The 23,608-nt window shown below is 37.3% G+C and overlaps 1 protein-coding gene and 1 pseudogene across 2 annotated transcripts; both read right to left on the reverse strand.

The window, feature by feature from the left end:
• Positions 1-3,961: 3,961 nt before the first annotated feature.
• On the reverse strand, positions 3,962-4,876 carry LOC309873017 (olfactory receptor 4C45-like; the record flags this gene model as incomplete). The annotated part of the gene is made up of 1 exon (XM_082747989.1): positions 3,962-4,876. Exon 1 carries the CDS (start codon positions 4,865-4,867, stop codon positions 3,962-3,964), a length of 906 nt encoding a protein of 301 aa, XP_082604115.1. The 5' UTR covers positions 4,868-4,876.
• Positions 4,877-14,516: 9,640 nt separating this feature from the next.
• Positions 14,517-15,401, reverse strand: LOC309872988 (olfactory receptor 4C5-like; annotated as a pseudogene). The gene has a single exon. The product of its transcript is annotated as an olfactory receptor 4C5-like (transcript).
• Between the last annotated feature and the right edge of the window lie 8,207 nt (positions 15,402-23,608).

Consider the following 23,608-nt stretch of genomic DNA (forward strand, 5'->3'; position numbering starts at 1 on the left):
CATTTGTGGAAAACTATAAACTCCCAAAAGTGAACCAGGAAGAAATTGACAACCCGAATAGACCGATATCTAGTAACGAGATTGAAGCAGTGATCAAAAACCTCCCAATAAACAAGAGCCCAGGACCCGATGGATTCCCAGGGGAATTCTACGAAACCTTCAGAGAAGAAATAACACCTATTCTCCTGAAGCTGTTTCAAATAATTGAAGCAGAAGGAAAATCTCCATACTCTTTCTATGAAGCCAGCATTACCTTGATCCCCAAACCAGGCAAAGACCTTACCAAAGGAGAATTTCAGATCAATATCACTGATGAATATGGATGCTAAGATTCTCAACAAGATCCTAGCAAACAAAATCCAACAGCACATTAAAAGGGTTATCCACCATGACCAAGTGGGGTTCATCCTTGGGCGACAAGGATGGTTCAACATTCACAAATCAATCAATGTGATAGAACAAATTAATAAGAGAAGAGAGAAGAACCACATGGTCCTCTCAATTGATGCAGAAAAAGCATTAGACAAAATCCACCATCCGTTCCTGATTTTTTTTTTTTTTTTTTTTTACTGTTGGCTTTTACTTAGCATAACTGACTTGACCAGAGGGATATGAATACCTCATGGCAAACTTCTTCCCTGAGCTTTCACGAAGCCCAGCATTATCTCAGGCTGATCTTGGTGGTTCAACTAGAGATGAAACTTGTTTGTCTGTGTGAACAAACACTCTTGGGCTATTGTTTGAATTTGTCTTCGACCTTCGGTGCTTGCCCATACTCTCTCATTTCTCAGTATCACTGGACATCAAAAAATTGTATTATATGATTATGCTTCATAATTTCTTGTGAGTCCCTTCAAATATGCCAACTTGTACAATCTTTGCAGTTGATGTCTCCACAAAAAGTGATTTGGGGGTTACTTTGGAAAAATGAGATGACAAAGATACAATTCCACAATTTTACTTCTTCACCGTTGCACAATATTTTTCCTTTGTGTTGCCTGACACAGATCACCATTACTTGTTTAAATTTATGTATAGTGAGGGAAGCTAATATTGATGCCCAACACACAATATCTTTGGAATTAAATTTGAAAATCAAATTTGAAAATTAAATTTGAAAAAGTATTCCTAAGATATTTTAGGGTGCATCATAACCTCATTTCAACTGCAAATGTAGCCCCATTTCCAAATGTCAAGATCAGTCCTTTGATTCCCTTGTTACTAGAGATGAGGATATCTGCCTGGGTGTGTGCCCAAAGATGTATTAGCATAGCTCCTGTTATAGTCAGTCCTGTGGAAACATGGAAAAATTGTATGGTTGAGCTAAAAAATGACGGAGTTAAATCAGAGTGGTAGACGAACCATGAGAGACTATGCACTCACAGAAACAAAGTGAAGGTTTCAGATGGGAGGGAGGTGGGAGAATCAGTTAGCCCAGTGATGGGTATTATGGAGGGCACATATTGCCTGGAGTATTGCTGTTATATGCAAACAATGGATCATGGGACACTACATCAAAAACTAATGAAGTACTGTATGGTGACTAACAAAACAGAATAACAATAAAATGTTTTAAAAAGTGAACAATAAGCCACTTAGAAAAAAAAGAAAAAAGAATTTAATATTGAAGTGTAACTTATATAAAATGTTATCCAGGTTGTCCTGTACCATGAAGGGATCTGACAGTTCTCACCAAGGTCAGTGTAGTCACCCATCTGTCACCATACAACAGTATTACAGTATTATTGATTATATTCCTTATGCTATACTTTTTAACTCTTTGATGTATTTATTTTATAGTGAAGTGTGTACATTTTAATCTCCTTTACCTATTTCACTCTTCTCCCCACAACCACCTCTGGCATCCACCACTGGTAACCAGCACTTTGTTCTCTTACTTGAGTTTGTTTGCTTGTTTTGGGACAACATATATATGAGAAGTGATAGGGTTAGAGGGAGAAGCAGACTCCCCACCAAGCAGGCAGCCTGATGTGGGACTCGATCTAGGGATTCCAGGATCATGACCTGAGCCAAAGGCAGTCGGTAAACCAGCTGAGCCACCCAGGCACCCAGGACAACATATATTTTTAAAAGGCCTTCATGTACAGTTAGATCTAACCTGATCTAAAGTCCTGAGAACATGAGAAATGTCAACATCACATGATATTCAATCCCTGGTTGTGAAATCACCCTCTAAAGACATGTTTCTGAGCTCTTCCTCAGGAATCCCAAGCTCTATGTAGAGGTAGGTCTGTTGGTTTCTGGCACTGCAGTGGCTCTCCCTTTTCCTCCCTTGAGAGCAGCAGAAGGGGAATCCATCATTAGTGAGAGCTTTTGAAATAAGTTCTGCTCAGACATGTCATGGTTGTTCCAGCCAGCTCCTTGATTGGTTATTGCAGTGATGTTTAAGAGCATTTGTGTCGCGGACTAGGGAGTTGGTGGGGGGCTGGCTTTTAGTGTCCAGAGTCTGTTCACCGTTCCCATTAGTTTCCTTGCTGAGAAGACTCTCTGCTCTGCTGTCCCTACTTATATACAGAGGCCTTTTATACCATTTGAAGTACAGAGAGGCTGGCATAGAGGTTTGGTCTTTCTGTGATCATGGTTAGTGAATGATGGTTAGTAGTGGTGTTCTGGAGCTCCTCTTGTCAGCAACTGTTGACCCTGGCTTACTCTCTGTGCTGGTAATATTTCTGAAAGCTATAGCCATATATGAGCAATTTCACTAGTTTTTAGCCAATTCATTTTTTCAATCTAAATTGTTTAATTCTTACAACCAGAGATTGGTTGTTTACATATAACACCCAGTGCTCCATGCAATACATGCTCTCCTAAATACCCACCATCAGGCTCACCCATCTTCCCCATTCTCTACCCCTTTAAAACCCTCAGTTTGTTTCTTAGCATCCATAGTCTATCATGGTTGGTCTCCCCTTCTGCTTCTACCCTTCACTTTTTTTTCCTTAGCCCAATATCCTCCATGTTATGCCTTATCCTCCACAAGTAAGTGAAACCACGTGATAATTGGCTTTCTCTGCTTGACTTATTTCACTCAGCATAATCTCTTCCAGTTCCATCCATGTTGATACAAAAGTTGGGTATTTGTCCTTCCTGATGGCTGAGTAATACTCCATTTAAAACACAACTTTGAAATACAGTTGTTTTCTGCCTTAACTCTACAAACTTGATCAGTTATATTTCTTTTGCATCAGTCAATTCTGCCTCTAATTCTTCTGTAGACAATTGTATACTGCAGGGAATGATGGTGATGTAAGTTTTAAAATGTACCTTTGTGTGCAAGTGTTCTCTTATTGGGACTGTGAGAAATAAAGAATTCTTTATTGCTGTGGTGCAGGCATATTTTTTAACCTCTCAAATTCAGGAAGATAAGAAAAAGTATATTTGGATGGAAGTACTTCTTCAAGACTCACTGGCTTTCTATACATTATTGCATATATAGAACTTTTCCTCTTATAAAATAAAACTTCATTCTAGCTGTAGTGCAGGGTGTAGAGAGTATTGAAAATATTGCTGCAGAAGCATTTCATACCAAAAATCAGGGCAATATTATGACTGTCTGTGGTCCCTTTCTACTTTGGCCTCATGAGTCCTTCTCCATAAAAATTATTAAAGATCATATTTTATGAATGCATTGGTATGATGATGACATACTCCAAATTGGATTTGGATTATATTCATTTTTTTCTTTTTATTTTAAGAGAAATTAACCATTCAAGGGATCTTAGAATTATTGTGGGCTCTAGGCACTGTGCCTACTATTCTTGGATGATATGTTGACCCTGCCCACAAAATATATGATCCTGAATAAAAGTGACCCAGACAGGATAATTGACTGTCCTACATTTAATTAACTAATAAGGGGAATAAATCTGTCTAAATTTTCACTAGATACTTTTACTTAAATACTCTAATCCCAAGATTCATTATCACCAATTTTTGTTATTTACCTCCAGAGTTTCTTCATGACATTTTTCACTTCTGCATTTCTGAGGGTGTAGATTAATGGGTTCAACATGGGAGTGACTAGGGTACAAAACACAGTCACAGCTTTGTCAGCAGGGAAGGAAGTCATGGGTCTCAGATACAGGAATGAACAAGGTACAAAGAATAAGATGACAACAGTGACATGAGAAGCACAGGTAGACAGGGCTTTGCGACGCCCTTCAGAGCTTTTAGTCCTTAGGGAGCGCAGGATGACAACGTAAGAAGCAATCAGCATAGAAAAAATGAGCAGACAAAGTGACCCGCTGTTGGCAGCAATCAGGGGCCCCAAAGTGTGAGTGTCTGTACAGGCTAGTTCCAGGAGAGGTATTAAATCACACATAAAATGATCAATAACATTGGGGCCACAGAATGGTAACTGGACCATGAACAGAACCTGGATCCCTCCATGAATAAAGCCTGAAATCACAGCCATTCCCACCAAGAAAGTACAGACAGGTCGGCTTATGGTGGTCGTGTAATGCAAGGGCTTACAGATGGCTACATAGCGGTCGTAGGCCATGGCAATTAATAAAATGATCTCTGCTCCCCCAAAGAAATGTTCAGCAAAGAGCTGAGTCATGCAGCCATTGAAGGATATGGTGTTCTTGTCAGAGAGCAGGTCAAAGATCATTTTGGGTGCTATGGATGAAGAGTAGAAACCATCTATAATGGATAAATAGGACAGAAAAAAGTACATGGGAGATCCCAGTGCTGGGCTGATGAAGATGGTGATGGAGATGAGGAGATTACCTGCCAGTGTGATCAAGTATGTGATTAAAAGCACAGCAAATAGCAATTTTCTTAGTTGTGGATTCTGGGACAGGCCCAGCAGAATGAATTCTGTCACATTGCTCTTCCTTTCCATGGAGTCAGCTTGGGTTAAGAGCCTTGGTCCATCTGGAAAGATCACAATTTCTGAGTAGTATTTTGAATTCAACACTGAAATCTTCCATCACCTCTTTAGTCCTGGCCTCTGGGGTTGCTGAAGCCACACTTTCCACTCACCTCCACTACTTTGGAGACTGTTATAAAAGAGAATAGATAGAGGTAGATAGAGGGTTAAGTTTCTCTTACTCATCTAAATTTTATAATGACAATATGTTTCAAATACCAGAATAAAAGGAATGTGTTATTATGATGGTTGACTCCTGATTGATTTCAAAGCTCTGGCTCTAAAATTTTATGGATGGCCTTTTCCCTCTGCTTTTGGTACAGATTTCATCAATAGCAATTATTCTGAGCAATTATTCCATTGACATGCATATTTATGGTTATACAAATACAATATTCTTTAAAGTATGAGATATACAGCAGATAGTAAAGTGCCATCCTTTTTATTTCTATACTAACAGTGCTTTGAGCTACGATTCCTGTCAAATGAATGCACATGCACACTGAGAAGCAGACTTGCAGATGGTATTTTTCCCCTTCAGGATGCTAAGGGCCCATCTTTATAACAGCTCTTTAAGCTGCATTCACTCCACTGCCCTGGATATTGTATCTGACTCTATAAGACTCAAACACACTCACTCTTTTCACATCTTTGGATGCAGATATGGAAGCGGTTCAAAGTTTCCTGAAAACTCTTCAATAGTTCTTAAGTTAATTTTCTCTGCAATTGGTCTCTCATCACTTATAGAATAATGGTCTTGTACAGAAAAGGTGGTTTTATTAAAGCACGGGACATGACCTGTGGACAGAAGGAACTGCTGCACCAGGGTTGTGAGGGGTGGCTGCTTGTATACTTGGGAGATGGAGGAATTAAGGAAAAACGAAGTTTCAAAAAGATTTTCCTATGTTAAAGACTCAGAGGATCCTGGAGGCTTTGCCTTTGCCAAGTTAAGGTTGTTTTTCCCTCTAGCAAAAAATTAACATTAAAAAAAACAAAAGACATTTGGGAGCTTCCTGGATTAATGTCACCCATATGCCACCTCTGAAGTAGAGTAATAATCCTAGTCATATTTTACAAATGGAATTAAATGAGTCATGAATTTTCCCTGAATTTCCTATTGTTTTGGAAAAAATATTGTCTAAGATAATAGAAGTTTTTCTTTTGACACTAATTTTAATCCTTTAAGGTGAACTTGAAAGTTTCATTGCTGATTGGTTGAAGAATTGAATATATACATGAATATATTCTTTTTTTGAATGATCTGTACAGGGATTTTTAATAGTGAGTACATGTTACACATGATCATAGGAAATTTAATTCCTTCTACCCTTCTCTTTCTTTCCTTATCCCTGCTGAAAAACATAACAACTTATTTTTCATCAAAAGTTAAAAAAAAAAAGTTTCTGGACACAGAAGTCAGCAGTCAGCATCATGATCTTTCAGCTTCAATTAAGGTGAAGAGAGTTATAGAAGAGTGGCTCAGTCAGTCAAGCATCTGACTTTGGGTCAGGTCATGATCCTGAAGTCCCAGGACTGAGTCTTTGGATTGAGTCTCGCCTTGGGCTCCGTGCTTCTCATTCTGCCCTTCACTGTGCTTTGCTCTCTCTCTTTCTCAAATAAATAAGTAAAATATAAAGACGTAAAAGTGAGGAAAGTATCTTTTGTTTTCCAGAAAGCTCAGTTTCGTTAGTTTCTTCTCTATCCATGGCTGCTATGGGTGGGAACTATGTGCTTTATCATCCCTAATAGATTTACTCCACTAATTCTAACTTCAGTGTGGCAATGTAAGTCATGAAAAGGGGAGCCAACTTGAACTAATCACATATAGAAATGTACCAAAGCAATCCACTTCTACATACACATTAACCATAATATGTTAAAAGTGACCTTATTTGTTCTCAACAGCATCTTGTGTGGCAGCATTACAGATCATGGTTTACTGGTGTTTTCATGTCATTGTGTTCAAATTCATTTTAAGAGAAAAAGGTTAACTTCACATCATAGAATCTAGCTATAAAAACTATTCATGAATGTTGAAAAGGAAAAACAATACTGGGGGAATAACATTGCCTGACTTCAAGCTTTGCTTCAAAGCTGTGATTACCAAGATAGCATGGTACTGGCACAAGAACAGACACAGAGACCAAAGGAACAGTGTAGAAAGCCCAGATATGGGCCCTCAATTCTGTGGTCACATAGTCTTTGACAAAGCAGGTAAAAATATCCAATGGAAAAAGGCAGTCTCTTCAATAAATGGTGCTGGGAAAATTGGACAACTATGTGTAGAAAAATGAAACTCGACCATTCTCTTACACTACACAAAGATAAACCTGAAATGGATAAAAGACCTCAACATGAGGCAGAAATCTATCGAAATCCTAGAGGAGAACATAGGCAGTAACTTCTTTGATATCGGTCACGGGAACTTCCTTCAAAATATGTCTCCAAAGGCAAAGAAAACAAAAGAAATATGAACTTTTGGGACTTCATCAAGATCAAAAGCAAGATCAACAGCTTCTGCACAGCAATGGAAATAGTCAACAAAACAAGAGGCAATCAATGGAATGGGAGAAGATATTTGCAAATGACAGTACAGACAAAGAACTGATAACCAAGATCTATAAAGAACTCCTCAAACTCAACACACACAAAACATATAATCACATCAAAAAATGGGCAGAAGACATGAACAGATACTTCTCCAAAGAGACACAAATGGCTAACAGACACATGAAAAATGTTCATCATTATTAGCCACCAGGGAGACCCAAATCAGAACCACATTCAGATATCACCTTACACCAGTTACAATGGCCCAAATCAACAAAACAGTAAACAACAGGTGTTTTATAGGATGTAGAGAAAGGGGAACCCTCTTACACTGTTGGTGGGAAGGCAAGTTGGCGTAGCCACTTTGGAAAACAGTGTGCAGATTCCTTAAGAAATTAAAAATAGAGTTACCCTATGACCCTGCAATTGCACTACTGGGAATTTAACTCAAAGATACAGATGTAGTGAAAAGAAGGGCCACCTGTGCCCCAAGGTTCATAGCAGCAATGGCCACAATTGCCAAACTGTGCTAAAAACCAAGTTGCCCTTCAATGGACAAATGGATAAAGAAGACATAGTCCATATCTACAATGGAGTATTATGCCTCCATCAGAAAGGATGAATACCCAACTTTTGTATCAACATGGGCACGACTGGAGATTAGGCTGAGTGAAATAAGTCAATCAGAAAGAGTAAGTTATCATATGGTTTCACTTACTTGTGGAGCATAAGGAATAACCTGGAGGACATTGGGAGATGGAGAGAAGTGATTTGGCAGAAATCAGGGTTGGGGGTCAAACCATGAGAGATTATGGACTCAGAGAAAAAAAATTGAGGGATTTTGGGGTGGTGGGGTGTGGTGCAAAATCAATGAATTTTGGAAAACTGAAAAAAATAAATAAAAACTATTCAGTAAAAGTAATTTGGGAAAATTAAGTTAATCTATTTGAAATTTGTGGAAAAAGGTTTAGTTATTACTGACCTGGATCTATTTGGTTGTGGGTTCCAGTGTTTTTACATTGCACCCAGTCATTGTTTTCTTCCCCTGAGAGCATAGCCCCATAGCTGCAAATATACTTTGAGAACTAACAAGTGGGTCACTGGAATTCTCCCTCTGAGAACTCTCCCGGTCTTGGTCATTTTAGTCTATTTTAGTTCCCATTATCAGTCAGAATTTACCCAGAAAATGAACTGCTTTAGTTAGTAAACTTCAATGCTTTAGGATAAATCTCTACTCACTTTCTTGGCCTCCAATGAAAGTATAAACACATCTTCAAAATACATATATTTTTCAGAGATCAGAAGTACATTTAATCAAAAGTAAGAATAACGGAACGAAGAAAAAGCTTCATCAGAAAAAGCTAGTATATAGAACTATAATGTAGAAGTGCAACCGCTTGATTGGATATATATAAATATATATTTTTCAAATCTTGCCAAATTTATGTTTCCCAGCAAGTCCAAGAGTAGTGTGGAGAGAATTCTTTTAATTCCCACCTTTAACCTGCTAAGATCAAGAGCGCGTCTCCTCTATGAATCTTAAGTTTGTTGGTACATGCTCTGCCTCTGTCTTTTACTTAAATGTCCTGTAATTCTTTCTTCATAGACTTTAGAGAAATATTTAAATAGACTTTCACAAAGTGAAGGATTTGCTAATGCATTGACCTCTGAAGTCCTCAGAGGATTAGTAATTGGTCCTCTTGGAATCTTTACAGGAAGCCTCAGCCACAGTTTTTTGCTTTCCCGCACTTGGCACTGTGAGTGCCAAGTGCGGGAAAGCAAAAAACTTTTTTTAGATGGCCTCTAAACATCATTAGAGGCCATTTTTAGAAATGGGGGTGTGCTTTGGTGAGACATGTGTCTGTGGCTATAGTTTAGGGTGAGATTTTGTTAAGACAAGTAGGAAAGCTTCCTGATAGGGCTTTGTTGCTCATTTTGACGTTGTTGAGCCTGGCACAGGATGGGGGTGGTTTTAGGCATAGGTCAGAGTTCAGAGGATGGATTTCTCTCTGAACATGTCACTGTTCTAAGTTTATAGTTGTCCTGAGAAAGGAAATGCCAGTTTTCAAGGTTATGTGCAATGTAACTCTGGGAGACTGACATTTTTAATAGGAGACTCATATGGCAGAATTCTCAGCTACCAAAGACTGGGTAATTTATGAGCTATAGATCCATCAACTTCCTTTGGTGTGTGTATCTATATGAAACATTCTCATGATTTGTCCATGGGAATATAGCTTTTCTCTCCATAGATCACAGAAGGAATTGTGCATATTTGCAGTAAAGAACAGTATTTCCACATGGTAGGGGTTGAGAAGATCTCACTTGAGCCAAACATCATAAATGAAGACATTCAGAGGTAGATGATGGAAACACTATGGAAAAGAGACTCCACTACAATCTTTTCTCCCTCATCTTCTGGGATGTTGAGGAGCTGGTTGAAATTCTGCACCAAATCACCTCGAAAGAGTCAACATTGGATTGGGATTTTGATAGGGATTATACTGACTCTAGATCACTTTGGATAGTATGAATATTTAGACAACTTTGAATCTTACAATCCACAAAGACATGATGTCTTTATTTTATTTGCTTTTTTATTTTTGGTTTAACTTTCTTTTATAAATGTTTTGTTGTTTTCAGTTTACAAATCTTTTAAACTTTTTAGTTCTGTTTATTTCTAAGTATTTCATTTATTGGTGATAGTAATTCTGGCCTTATAAAGGAAGTTCATGTATGTTTTTCCTTTTCAGTTTTTTAGAAGTGTTTAAGGATTGGCATTTATTCTCTTTAAATGTTGTGTTGTAGATTTCACCAGTGAAGCCCTCTAGTCTTGGGATTTTCTCTCTTCAGAGGTTTCTCCTTATGAATTTAGTTTTCTTGTTCATTATTGATCTGTTCAGGTTATATATTTCCTCATGTGTCAGATTTGATAGATTCTATGTTCCTAGGAATCTATTTATTTCTTCCAGGTTTTTTAGTATATAATTTTTATTATATAATTGTAGTAGTGTCTTATAATCATTTTATTTCTGTGGCATGAGTTTTAATGTCCCCTCTTCCATCTGTGATCTTCTTAGTCCAGCTAAAGTTTGTCAATTTTGTTTTACTTTAAAAACTACTCTTGGTTGGGGAGGGTATGTGCTTTGGTGAGTGCTGTGAAGTGTGTAAAGCTGGTGATTCACAGACCTGTACCCCTGGGGATAAAAATATATGTTTATAAAAAATATAAAATTAATAAAAAAAAACTACTCTTGGTTTCAGTGATATTTTTCTACTTTTTCCCTAATTTCCATTTCATTGATTTCCACTGTCATCTTAATTATCCCTTCCTCTGGAAATTTTAGACTTAGTTTTTTTTTTTTTCATACTCTTAGGTCACTTAAGATTTTTCTAAATGTAGGTGTTCATGGCTAAGAATTTCTGTCTTAGTATTGCTTTTCCTGCATTGTATAGGTTTTAGTGTGTAGTTTTAATTTTTTTTTGTTTTGACATATTTCTAAGTCTGCTTTTTATTTCTTCTTTGACACAAAGTTTGTACAATAATGCGTTATTTAATTTCCATGCTTTTGTAAATTTTTCAGTTTTCTTTCTGCTATTGATTTTGTTTCACTTCACTGTGTCCAGAAAAGATACTGTATATGGTTTCAACCTTCTTAAGTTTTTGAAGACTTATTTTGTGACCAACATATGATCTTTCATAATCTTCCTTGTACACTTGAGAAGAATGTATTTTCCACTGCTATTGGATCAAGTGTTCTATACATGTTTGCTAGGTCCATTAAGGAACAGTTTTATTCAAGTCCATTTTGTTCTTAGTGATTTTTTTGTCTATATATGTTCTTTTTTTTCATTTATTTATTTTCAGAGTATCATTATTTTTTCACCACACCCAGTGCTCCATGCAATCCCTGCCCTCTATAATACCCACCACCTGGTACCCCGACCTTCCACACCCCCGCCACTTCAAACCCCACAGTCTCCCATGATTCACCTCCCCTTACAATTTACCCCAACGCCCCTCTCTCTAACTCCCCATGTCCTCCATGATATTTGTTATGCTCCACAAATAAGTGAAACCATATGATAATTGACTCTCTCTGCTTGACTTATTTCACTCAGCATAATCTCTTCCAGTCCCATCCATGTTGCTACAAAAGTTGGGTATTCATCCTTTCTGATGGATGCATAATACTCCATAGTGTATATGGACCACATCTTCCTCATCCATTCATCCGTTGAAGGGCATCTTGGTTCTTTCCACAGCTTGGCGACTGTGGCCATTGCTGCTATAAACATTGGGGTACAGATGGCCCTTCTTTTCACTACATCTGTATCTTTGCGGTAAATACCCAGGAGTGCAATGGCAGGGTCATAGGGAAGTTCTATTTTTAATTTCTTGAGGAATCTCCACACTGTTCTCCAAAGAGGCTACACCAACTTGCATTCCCACCAACAGTGGAAGAGGATTCCCCTTTCTCCACATCCTCTCCAACACATGTTGTTTCCTGTCTTGTTAATTTTGGCCATTCTAACTGGTGTAAGGTGATATCTCAATGTAGTTTTAATTTGAATCTCCCTGAGGGCTAATTATGATGAACATTTTTTCAAGTGTCTGATAGCCATTTGTATGTCTTTATTGGAGAAGTGTCTGTCCATATCTTCTGCCCATTTTTTGATATGATTGTCTGTTAGTATCTATATATGTTCTATCCATTGCTGAAAGTGAAATATTGAAACCTCTTCCTATTACTGTGTTGTTGTCTATTTATGCATTTATATCTGTTAATATTTGCTTGATATATTTAGGGATTCTGATGTTGGGTGTATAAATATTTATAATTGTTATATCTTGCTGGCAATCTGACCCTTTTATCATTATATAAAGTTCTTATTTGTGACATAGGTATAGTCCTGCCCTCCCGTCCTCTTTCATTAGCCATTTGCATAGAATAATTTTTCTCATCACTTAACTTTGAGACAATGTGTGTCCTTAAATCTTATGTAAGTCTCTTGCAGACAGCATAGAATGGGATTTAAAAAATCCATTTAGCCACTCTAAGTCTTTTGACTGGGGAGTTTAACCCATTTACATATAAAATAATTATTTATATGTAAGGACTTGGTCTTGCCATTTTGTTTTCTGTGTGTCTTGTAGTTCTCCTCTCCTTTTTATCCCCTTTCTTTCTTACTTCATTCCTTTGTATTTTGTTGATTTTTTTGGCATTGTTATGCTTTCATGATTTTCTCTTTCTTTTTTTTTTAATATAATTTTTTATTTTTTATAAACATATATTTTTATCCCCAGGGGTACAGGTCTGTGAATCACCAGGTTTACACACTTCACAGCACTCACCAAAGCACATACCCTCCCCAATGTCCATAATCCCACCCCCTTCTCCCAAACCCCCTCCCCACAGCAACCCTCAGTTTGTTTTGTGAGATTAAGAGTCACTTATGGTTTGTCCCCCTCCCAATCCCATCTTGTTTCATTTATTCTTCTTGTACCCACTTAAGCCCCCATGTTGCATCACTACTTCCTCATATCAGGGAGATCATATGATAATTGTCTTTCTCTGCTTGACTTATTTCGCTAAGCATGATATGCTCTAGTTCCATCCATGTTGTCGCAAATGGCAAGATTTCATTTCTTTTGATGGCTGCATAGTATTCCATTGTGTATATATACCACATCTTCTTGATCCATTCATCTGTTGATGGACATCTAGGTTCTTTCCATAGTTTGGCTATTGTGGACATTGCTGCTATAAACATTCGGGTGCACGTGCCCCTTTGGATCACTACGTTTGTATCTTTAGGGTAAATGCCCAATAGTGCAATTGCTGGGTCATAGGGCAGTTCTATTTTCAACATTTTGAGGAACCTCCATGCTGTTTTCCAGAGTGGCTGCACCAGCTTGCATTCCCACCAACAGTGTAGGAGGGTTCCCCTTTCTCCACATCCTCGCCAGCATCTGTCATTTCCTGACTTGTTGATTTTAGCCATTCTGACTGGTGTGAGGTGATATCTCATTGTGGTTTTGACAAATCAAAACCACAATGATTTTCTCTTTCTTTTGCATAACTTTTGTCTTGGATCAAATTTGGATCTCCTTTTATTTGAGTTTATTCTCTTGGAATGGTACTAGGTCTTTATCTCAGATTACTTCCCATTGCATTGATCTGCAAGTGCTCTAAATACTGGCTTTCCAATTTGGATGTGTAGACTTTTATCTTGCTTACTCAATTATCATTCACTCTTTCTTTTTTACTGGATACTTTGTTCCTATCACTTAAGGCAGAAATCCCTATAATAACAGCTAGTTCAGAGGTGAAGTTGTTTAGAGTATGTCTTTGATAAAAAATATTTTACAGTTGTCTTCTGCATAGGAAATGTGCAAGATTGTGCCATTGCTATATCAAGAAAAATTTTATATTTCTCTTTGGCTTCAGGAAGAGAAAATAATTTGTTCTAGGAAGAGCCCAGATTTCAGTATAAATGGTGCCCATGGAATTGTGCAGCAAAGCAGCATTAATTTTGGGATGAATCCTCTTGCATTATTCAATATTCATTCATTTCTGGTCAATCTTTATTTCTCAACCCAATAAACATTCTTTGACTACATAGTTGGGAGTGAAACTATGAATTTTCAGCAGAATACTTAGACATTATGCCTTTTGTTTATATATATTAATTGTCCCATTTGTATATAATCTAACCCAAAGCTTTACAGAGAATTGTTCCACTAAATATATAACTCAGAGATTTTCTATACATGTGACATTTTTATGCTGATTAGCAATGTCCCTTTGATCAGCAGGGACCTCTAAATGTAAATGCATAGAAGTTTCTAATTGGAAGAGACTAGAGTCATCATTTAGTCACATATTGATATGAAAGAGGAACCATTAAAGATTAAAGAAAGCAAGGGGAGCACACTATACTTAAACTCACTAAACTCACGTAGTTTGACATCAAGGCCATCATTCTCTCTATGAGTCATATTGTTTTTAATGAAGTTTTTGATTCTTCTCTGGTCACATGAATTATTACCCAAGATTACACTGTGGCTCTAGAGCTTCCTCATGGCATCTTTCACCCCTGAGTTTCTGAGGGTGTAGATTAAAGGTTTATTAACATGGGTGTTAATATGGTATAAAACACTGCCACTGCTTTGTCAATGGGGAAGGTGACCATGGGCCAAAGGTACATGAATAGGCAGGATACAAAGAATAGGATAACTACGGTAACATGGGAGGTACAGGTGGACCTTTATTACTGTGAATTCTTAGGGAGTAAAGGATGAGGACATAGGAGGTGACAAGAATAGAAAAAAATGAGGAGACACATCAGCCCACTATTGGTGGCAACAAGAAGTCCAAAAATGTGAGTGTCAGTGCAAGAGAGTTTTAGTAGAGGGAAGAGGTCACAGAGGAAGTGGTCATTGACCCTGGAGCCACAGAATGGCAACCAGACCTTAAAAAGAATTTGAACCAGAGTGTGAGGAGATTCCCCAGCCTTGGCCATGGCTACCAGGTGGCCACACATTTGCCTGTTCTTTGCAGTCCTATAGTGTAGGGGCTTGCAGATGGCCAGGTAGCAGTCATAGGCCATCACTGTGAGCAGGATGATCTCTACTCCTCCAAAGAAATGCTCTGCAAAGAGCTGAGTCATGCACCCACTGAAGGAGACAGCTTTTTTTTTTTTTCCCGTGAGCAAGTCAAGTTATCATTTTGGGAGCCATGATAGAAGAGCAGCAGCTGTCTACAAAGGACAAGAAAGATAGAAAGAAATACATAGGGGAGCCCAAGGCTCTGCTGGATTTGATTGTCATGTCAAGGAGTATGTTGCCTACCCCAGTGAGAAAGTAGATGATTATAAACACAGTGCACTAGAGTTTCTGCACATCTGGGTTCTGTGTCAGGCCAAGCAGGATGAATTCTGTCACATTGTTCATTTGTTCATAAATCCACTTTGGTATTTGGATAATTGATTTGTCTATGAATAGCACAGGGATTGCAATTGTGGCAGATGAATTCTGATCAAGCAAATCATTTCTGTCAGAATTGCTTTCTTTCAGACTGAAGGCAACTCCAGGCATATAACTCAGACTTAAAGTTGTGCCTTATTACTAGTTATAATGAACACATTGTCTCTTCACCCTCTGTCTGACACATAGACATATGTATACACACATTCATGCATACACTCATTCATATCCCTAAATACAGTTTTACAAATGCACATCCCTTCCTGTAATTACACATAGTTGGATACTCTTTATACCATCACCAAAAAAAAAAAAAAAAAAAAAAAAAGGGAAAAGAAAGAATAGAGTGCATTAATGCCTTCAAATAAAATAAATATTTTTTTCAAAAAAAGTATATATGTAATTTCTGGCTGAAGAGGAGCACATTAAGCAGATGCAATGGTATGAGAAACAGGACAAATTAATGGATTCAGTTATATACAGTTCTGTAACACACTGGAAAAATACTTGAAACAAGTAAAACAAGTATATGGAACTGGTTTTTACAAAAATGACCTACTTATAACATTGTGAAAATAAGGGCAAAACTAATAAGTAGACAACTCTAAGGTTTAAGAAATAGATCTAAAATAATCCTCTATTCACAAGTCATCAAAGAAGTACCATTTAAACACAGTGAAATGCATTTGACACAAAACTTGGCTAAGATCTATGATAGTTATGTTACCCAGTGCTGGTGGCTGTGTGTTGATATAAAATCTTCTGGAAACAATTCGGACTCCATGTAATAAGGTTTATAACTGGTTATGTCTAGTACTCCTTCAGCTTGGGAATCTATTCCAGATAAAAAATATGGATAAAAATTAGTCATACAGGTATATTCCATAATTTTTTGATGAGAATAAATAAGTGAACATTTTCCAAATATTTGCATTAATTTGAATAATTAAGTGAATTATGGTAATGAAATATCAGGAGGACACTGAAGTTATTTACAAGAGTTTATAGTGTGGAAAGATACTTCTTCCAATATAATATTGAGTCGAAATCACAAAATATAAAACAGTTTACACATTATGATCTAAAATGTCCAAAATGACATCTATACATAGAAAAGTATCTGAGACAAAATACATTATAGAGATTAATAGTGTTTACTTGAGTTAACTTGAGTTATGAGTTAAGGGCATTTTTCATTCTTTAAAAAATTTTTTGATCCAAGTTTTCTCCAGTAGTTTACCTTTATAATCAGCAAAAAAATTTAGTAAAAGTAATATTATTTTCTTATCTCTGGTGTGGGTTCATAATCCCCTGAGTGACTGTGATTTTTTAATAGACTAAATATAGTCATTATCCATAAAATTCTGTGAAAGTAGGTACACATATTTAAATCTAACTCACCTTAGGGACCTAGTATTACCTTGAGAACCAACTACTAATAAAAAAAATCAGTGTACCTACCTGTCTGATGCCTTTGAGGAAGAAGTAACAGATTCATTCTAGAACAGGTGTCTTCTTTAAGAACACACTTGGAATGGAGGATGCTGTCACTACCCATTCCCAGCAACTGCTCTGCAAGTTCAACCATTTTTATCTTAGGTCTATTTCTTTTGTTCACTTAGTTCCTTGAAAATTATTGCTGACAGAGACTTCCTAAATAATTGAGTTTATCATCTGGGTTTAGTTTTGGATTCTAGGGTCACACCTTCCTGTGAGTGTCATGCACGAGTATCCCAGGTCAGACACTTACTCTTTATTTAGCTTATAAAGTGTTGGACTTCATAAGAAATTGAGGGGGAAAGCTTTAGAATGGGGGGACATCTCTCTCCAACCCACCGTACTTCACATTTGCCAGTATTTTTTTTTTTTTTGGTGACAAGATGAAGTATATTATAAAGACTTTTATAAAGTATATTATGGATATAAAATATATTAATATATTTTATTATAATATATTAATAAATATAAATGATATAAAGTATATTAATATACTTTATTATTAATATATCAATAAATATAAAGTATATTAAAGATATAAAGTATATTATAGATATGAAGACTTTTTAAAAAGTATATTATAAAGACTACTTGATCTGAGATCCACACTGATATAAAGCCATGAAAATGGTATACTTTGTTAAAGCACAAACATTAGGGATTGCAAACAGCATACAATCAGCAGAAAATGCAAGATGCCTTGGAGTAGCAGGCAAGTTTGCTGCAGTTAGCTCTTATAAGTCCTTTTTCCTTAGTAAGCCTGTGCTCAGCCCAGAGTTATTTTCTTTGGTCCTTGGGAGTCTGGATCCAGCTATGTTGGAAACTCAGAACCAAACAGCTTCTGTGATGTGTGGCTGGTTATCTTTAAGTGGTCTTCCTGGGTCCATCTTTATTAATATTTTCATGGATGGTTTTAGGGAAGTTTTAAAATGGATATTAGTCATGAGGGAGTCTCTGACCTCTCAGCTCCCAGAGGATTAGAATTAGCATCTTCAACCAAGATGGCAGCCAGGTCAATTTATCATTTCTTTCTGGGGGCCATGGCAACTGTGACTAAGAGAGTGGGGGAGAGCCAGCTGGGATGGGTTAGCAGCCCCTCTATGATTATGTTTAGGAAATGGTCCTAGTGCCTGGGATGAAAGGCACAGAATGTTCTATTCACGGGAGTATGGGTGCATGAGCCAGTCAGAGTTTATAAAATAGCCTTAATAATACCTATCTCGGGAGAGATCACAACTAACACCAAGGAAGTAGAAACAATCATCAGAAGTTATTATCAACAGTTATATGCCAATAAGCTTAGCAACCTAGATGAAATGGATGCATTCCTGAAAAAATATAAACTACCAAAATTGAACCAGGAAGAAATCAACAACCTGAATAGACCAATATCTAATAACGAGATTGAAGCAGTGATCAAAAACTTCCCAAAAACCAAGAGCCCAGGACCTGATGGATTCCCTTGGGAATTCTACCAAACCTTCAAAGAAGAAATAACACCTATTCTCCTGAAGCTGTTTCAAAATAATTGAAGCAGAAGGAAAACCTCCAGACTCTTTCTATGAAGCCAGCATTACCCTGATCCTCAAATCAGGCAAAGACCCTACCAAAAAAGATAATTTTAGACCAATATCACTGATGAATATGGATGCTAAGATTCTCCACAAGATCCTAGCCAACAGGATCCAACAGCAAATTAAAAAGATTATCCACCATGACCAGGTGGGATTCATCCCTTGGCTACAAGGATGGTTCAACATTTTCAAATCAATCAATGTAATACAACAAATTAATATGAGAAGAGAGAAGAACCACATGGTCCTCTCAATTGATGCAGAAAAAGCATTTGAAAAAATACAGCATCCATTCCTGATTAAAATGCTTCAAAGTATAGGGAGAGAGGGAACATTCTTGAACTTCATCAAATCTATCTATGAAAGACCCACAGCAAATATCATCCTCAATGGGAAAAAGTTCACAACCTTCCCACTGATATCAGGAACAAGACAAGGATGCCCACTCTCACCACTCTTGTTCAACATAGTATTAGAAGTCCTAGAAACAGCAATCAGACAACAAAGAGAAATAAAAGGTATCCAATTTGGCAATGAAGAAGTCAAACTCTCTTTCTTCGCAGATGACATGATTCTTTATATGGAAAACCCCAAAGTCTCCACCCCCAAACTACTAGAACTCATACAGCAATTCAGTAACGTGGCAGGATAAAAAGTCAATGTACAGAAATCAGTGGCTTTCTTATACACTAACAATGAAAATACAGACAGGGAAATTAGAGAATCGATTCCATTTACTATAGCACGAAGAATCATAAGATACCTGGGAATAAACCTAACCAAAGAGGTAAAGGATCTGTACTCAAGGAACTACAGAACACTCATGAAAGAAATTGAAGAAGACACAAAAAGATGGAAGACCATTCCCTGCTCTTGGATCGGAAGAATAAACATTGTTAAAATGTCTATACAGCCTAGAGCAATCTATACTTTTAATGTCATTCCGATCAAAATTCCACCAGCATTCTTCAAAGAGCTGGAGCAAATACTCCTAAAATTTGTATGGAATCAGAAGAGACCCCGAATCACTAAGGAAAAGTTGAAAAACAAAAATAAAATGGGGGCATCACGTTACCTGATTTCAAGCTTTATTACAAAGCTGTGATTACCAAGACAGCATGGTACTGGCATAAAAACAGACACATAGACCAGTGGAACAGAATAGAGAGCCCAGATATGGACCTTCAACTTTATGCACAATTAATCTTCGACAAAACAGGAAAAAATATACAGTAGAAAAAAGACAGTCTCTTCAATAAATGGTGCTGGGAAAACTGGACAGCTATATGTAGAAGAATTAAACTGGACCATTCTTTTACACCGTACACAAAGATAAACTCAAAATGGATAAAAGACCTCAACGTGAGACAGGAATCCATCAGAATCCTAGAGGAGAACATAGGCAATAATCTCTTCCATATCAGCCACAGCAACTTCTTTCAAGATTTGTCTCCAAAGGCATAGGAAAGAAAAGCGAAAATAAACTTTTGGGACTTCATCAAAATCAAAAGCTTCTGCACAGCAAAGGAAACAGTAAAAAAAACAAAGAGGCAACCCACGGAATGGGAGAAGATATTTGCAAATGACAGTACAGACAAAAGGTTGATATCCAGGATTTATAATGAACTCCTCAAACTCAACACACACAAAACAGGCAAACATATCAAAAAATGGGAAGAAGATATGAACAGACACTTCTCCAATGAAGACATACAAATGGCTATCAGACACATGAAAAAATGTTCAGCATCATTAGCCCTCAGGGAGATTCAAATTAAAACTACATTGAGATATCACCTTACATCAGTTAGAATTGCCAAAATTAACAAAACAGGAAACAACATGTGTTGGAGAGGATGTGGAGAAAGGGGAACCCTCTTCCACTGTTGGTGGGAATGCAAGTTGGTGCAGCCTCTTTGGAGAACAGTGTGGAGATTCCTCAAGAAATTAAAAATAGAACTTCCCTATGACCCTGCCATTGCACTCCTGGGTAATTACCCCAAAGATACAGATGTCATGAAAAGAAGGGCCATCTGTACCCTAATGTTTATAGCAGCAATGGCCATGGTTGCCAAACTATGGAAAGAATCAAGATGCCCTTCAACAGACAAATGGATGAGGAAGATGTGGTCCATATACACTATGGAGTATTATGCCTCCATCAGAAAGGATGAATACCCAACTTTTGTACCAACATGGATGGGACTGGAAGAGATTATGCTGAGTGAAAGAAGTGAAGCAGAGAGAGTCAATTATCATATGGTTTCACTTATTTGTGGAGCATAACAAATATCATGGAGGACAAGGGGTGTTAGAGAGGAGAAGGGAGTTGGGGTAAATTTGGAAGGGGAGGTGAATCACGAGAGACAATGGACTCTGAAAAACAATTTGAGGGGTTTGAAGTGGCGGGGGTGTGGGAGGTTGGGGTACCAGATGGTGGGTATTATAGAGGGCACAGATTGCATGGAGCACTGGGTGTGGTGAAAAAATAATGAATACTGTTTTTCTGAAAATAAATAAATCAAAAAATTAAAAAAAATAAAAATAAAAAATAAAAGTGAAGAGCATACATCAGAAAAAAAAACCCCTCAAATTTAAAGTAAAAAAAAAAAATAATAATACCTATCTAACAGAACTCTCAGGGGTGGGGGGAGAGTTGAACAAGATGATACAGGATAACCTCTAAGCCAGTGAAAATGCTATTCTAATGCTAATGCCCCAATGGTCTACACCTGTAGGCTTGATAAGGTGCTCTTAATAATAGATATCTGAATCATGCTGAGAAAAATTTTGCTGGCACTTCTATTTTTAACTGTGTGACATTGGTCAAGTTCCTTATCCTTTTTATATCTGAGTTCCCACATTTGTAAAAAGGGGCTGATAAAGATACCTATCAGAGTACTGTAGTAGCATTCTACAAGATAAAGAGCAAAGACTGTTTTTTTTCCTGTGCAGGTATCAAAACTCATGGTGTGACCAGTTTGGGTTCCTGGCAAGAATTGTTTCAACTACACACACACACACACACACACACACACACACATACACACACACACACACACAATCTTATTTTCATGAGTCTTTTGGTTGCTAGAATCTGTGCACATACAGAAAGTAGAGAAGATATATTTAAAGTATCAAATACTGATTCATATAATTCTATATCTTTCTAAAATCTAATTTTAGAAATTATAATTCTAAAATCTTTTAATGAACATTTGATTTGTCATGACTAAAGAATTCTGACAATGAAGTTGGGAGTCCCTGAAAAAGTTGTAGGAATAAAGGAAAAACGGACACAATGAGGACTGACAAGTAATAAATTAATGTCACTCTGCTAAGTATGGTATTGTATATAATTCTTATATAATCCCAAGAGGACGGTACTGCTAATTCTGTTTTATGTGTAAAGAGGTCGATGTTCACCATGAGCATCATTGGTCAAGATCCGAGAAGCTAATCTTTGGTAGAGCTTGGATTTAAATACAAATGGATCTAATTCTAAACCTGAGCTCTAACAATTATGCTGTGGTACCAGGTAGACACTTGTTCTGTGATGTGTCTCATGCACTGGGAATGATCGTCATGGGGGTGCTGATACAGACCCTGGGGGATTATGTAGAGTCTCTGGTTCTCCCAGCAGTGGCAGGCAGGACACATTCCTCAGACAGATCCCAGGTGCCTCAGTGACCATGAGGAGAGCGACAGAGAAAGGACATTTTTTATCTTCCTTTCCTACCTTTGGCTCCAATCTGAGAGATCTGCCTAAACATTATCTTGGAAATTATCTCTCTGAAAATTTCCTGATGCCTGCAGAGTGGAAGGAAGACCAAGTAGATGTTCTGACTGAGGAGCAGGGACATCCTCTACATGAATGGGGTGTGGTAGGTTCCCAGATAAGTAATACATCAAAGTGATGAGCCTGGGTGTGAAACCTAGTTCTTCTATTTACAAGATTCTATGTATTTCATTTCACTTGCTAGAGTCTGAAAAAGAGCCCTATATAAATTGACATTATTGGGAAGAATATTGGTAAAATGAGTGTGTTATACATAGACCATGCTTTTTCAGAAGTATTTTCAGAAATTCTTTTCTGAAATGAATTGAGAGAAATTTTTGCATTTTCTACTATTGTGATACTGTTGGCTAGTATTTGTTGAATCCTGGCTAACTTTGGGAGCTTGGATATGTTATTTACCTTCCACATGCATCAGTTTCCTTTTATGCAAAATAGAGATAACATTATTTCATAGAGTTGTTACAAGAATGAAATTAGTCACTGAGTGGAACATTAGCATGTGGATGAATTTTATGGGGTGGGAGAAACTTGATATGTTGAAATGCCAGGGGATAGAGCTAAGAAGGAAGTGTGGGGCAAGGGGAGAGAGAGAGATTGATTAGAGATGTATGGAGAGCGGTCAGTGGAGGCCCATTAGGTGTGGCAGACAGTGTTACCCACAGAGTGGCAATTTCCCAGCTTCTTTCTTTCTAAGGAAACTCCATTTCTTCCAGTATTGGGGAAAGTGTGGTCCATCCCCAAGCCATAGTTGTGACCCTGGATTAGTCTAAAACAATTATGGTAATGCCCTCCTCTTTCGTAATCAATTTAAGGGCAGGCATGTGACAACATTTTGACCAATGGGAGACAAGAAAAACTTTGAGACTTCTTTTGGGTGATGCTTCTCTGTTCCTAAAAAGAGAATCAGGAGAACAATTTCTCTTTCTTAGTAATGCCTTCCATAAGGGATGCCAGAATGGCTACCAGGAGATGCATCAATGGACTTTTGTACTGGGAAATTGCCTCAAACATGCAAAGAGTGTACAGTTTACAAAGTGATTGCTAGGTTGTTATTGGAATTTATTCAAACTTCTTTTATTTTTACTGAAGGATATAACATTATTTTGAGATGTGAAATACCCATAAGTCCCAGGATATATCAGATAATCATTCTAGTAGGGAGGAAAATGAACAGAAAATTTATTTTCTTAATTAGAAATATAAGCACATGATTTGTGAAAGAGGGAACCCATTGCACACATGAACAAGTGACTGCCTTGCCTTTGAGCCCTACATTAGATCCTCCTGTGGAGTGACTTACCCTC

The sequence above is a fragment of the Mustela nivalis genome (assembly GCF_964662115.1).
Source record: "Mustela nivalis genome assembly, chromosome: 9".
NCBI lineage: Eukaryota > Metazoa > Chordata > Mammalia > Carnivora > Mustelidae > Mustela > Mustela nivalis.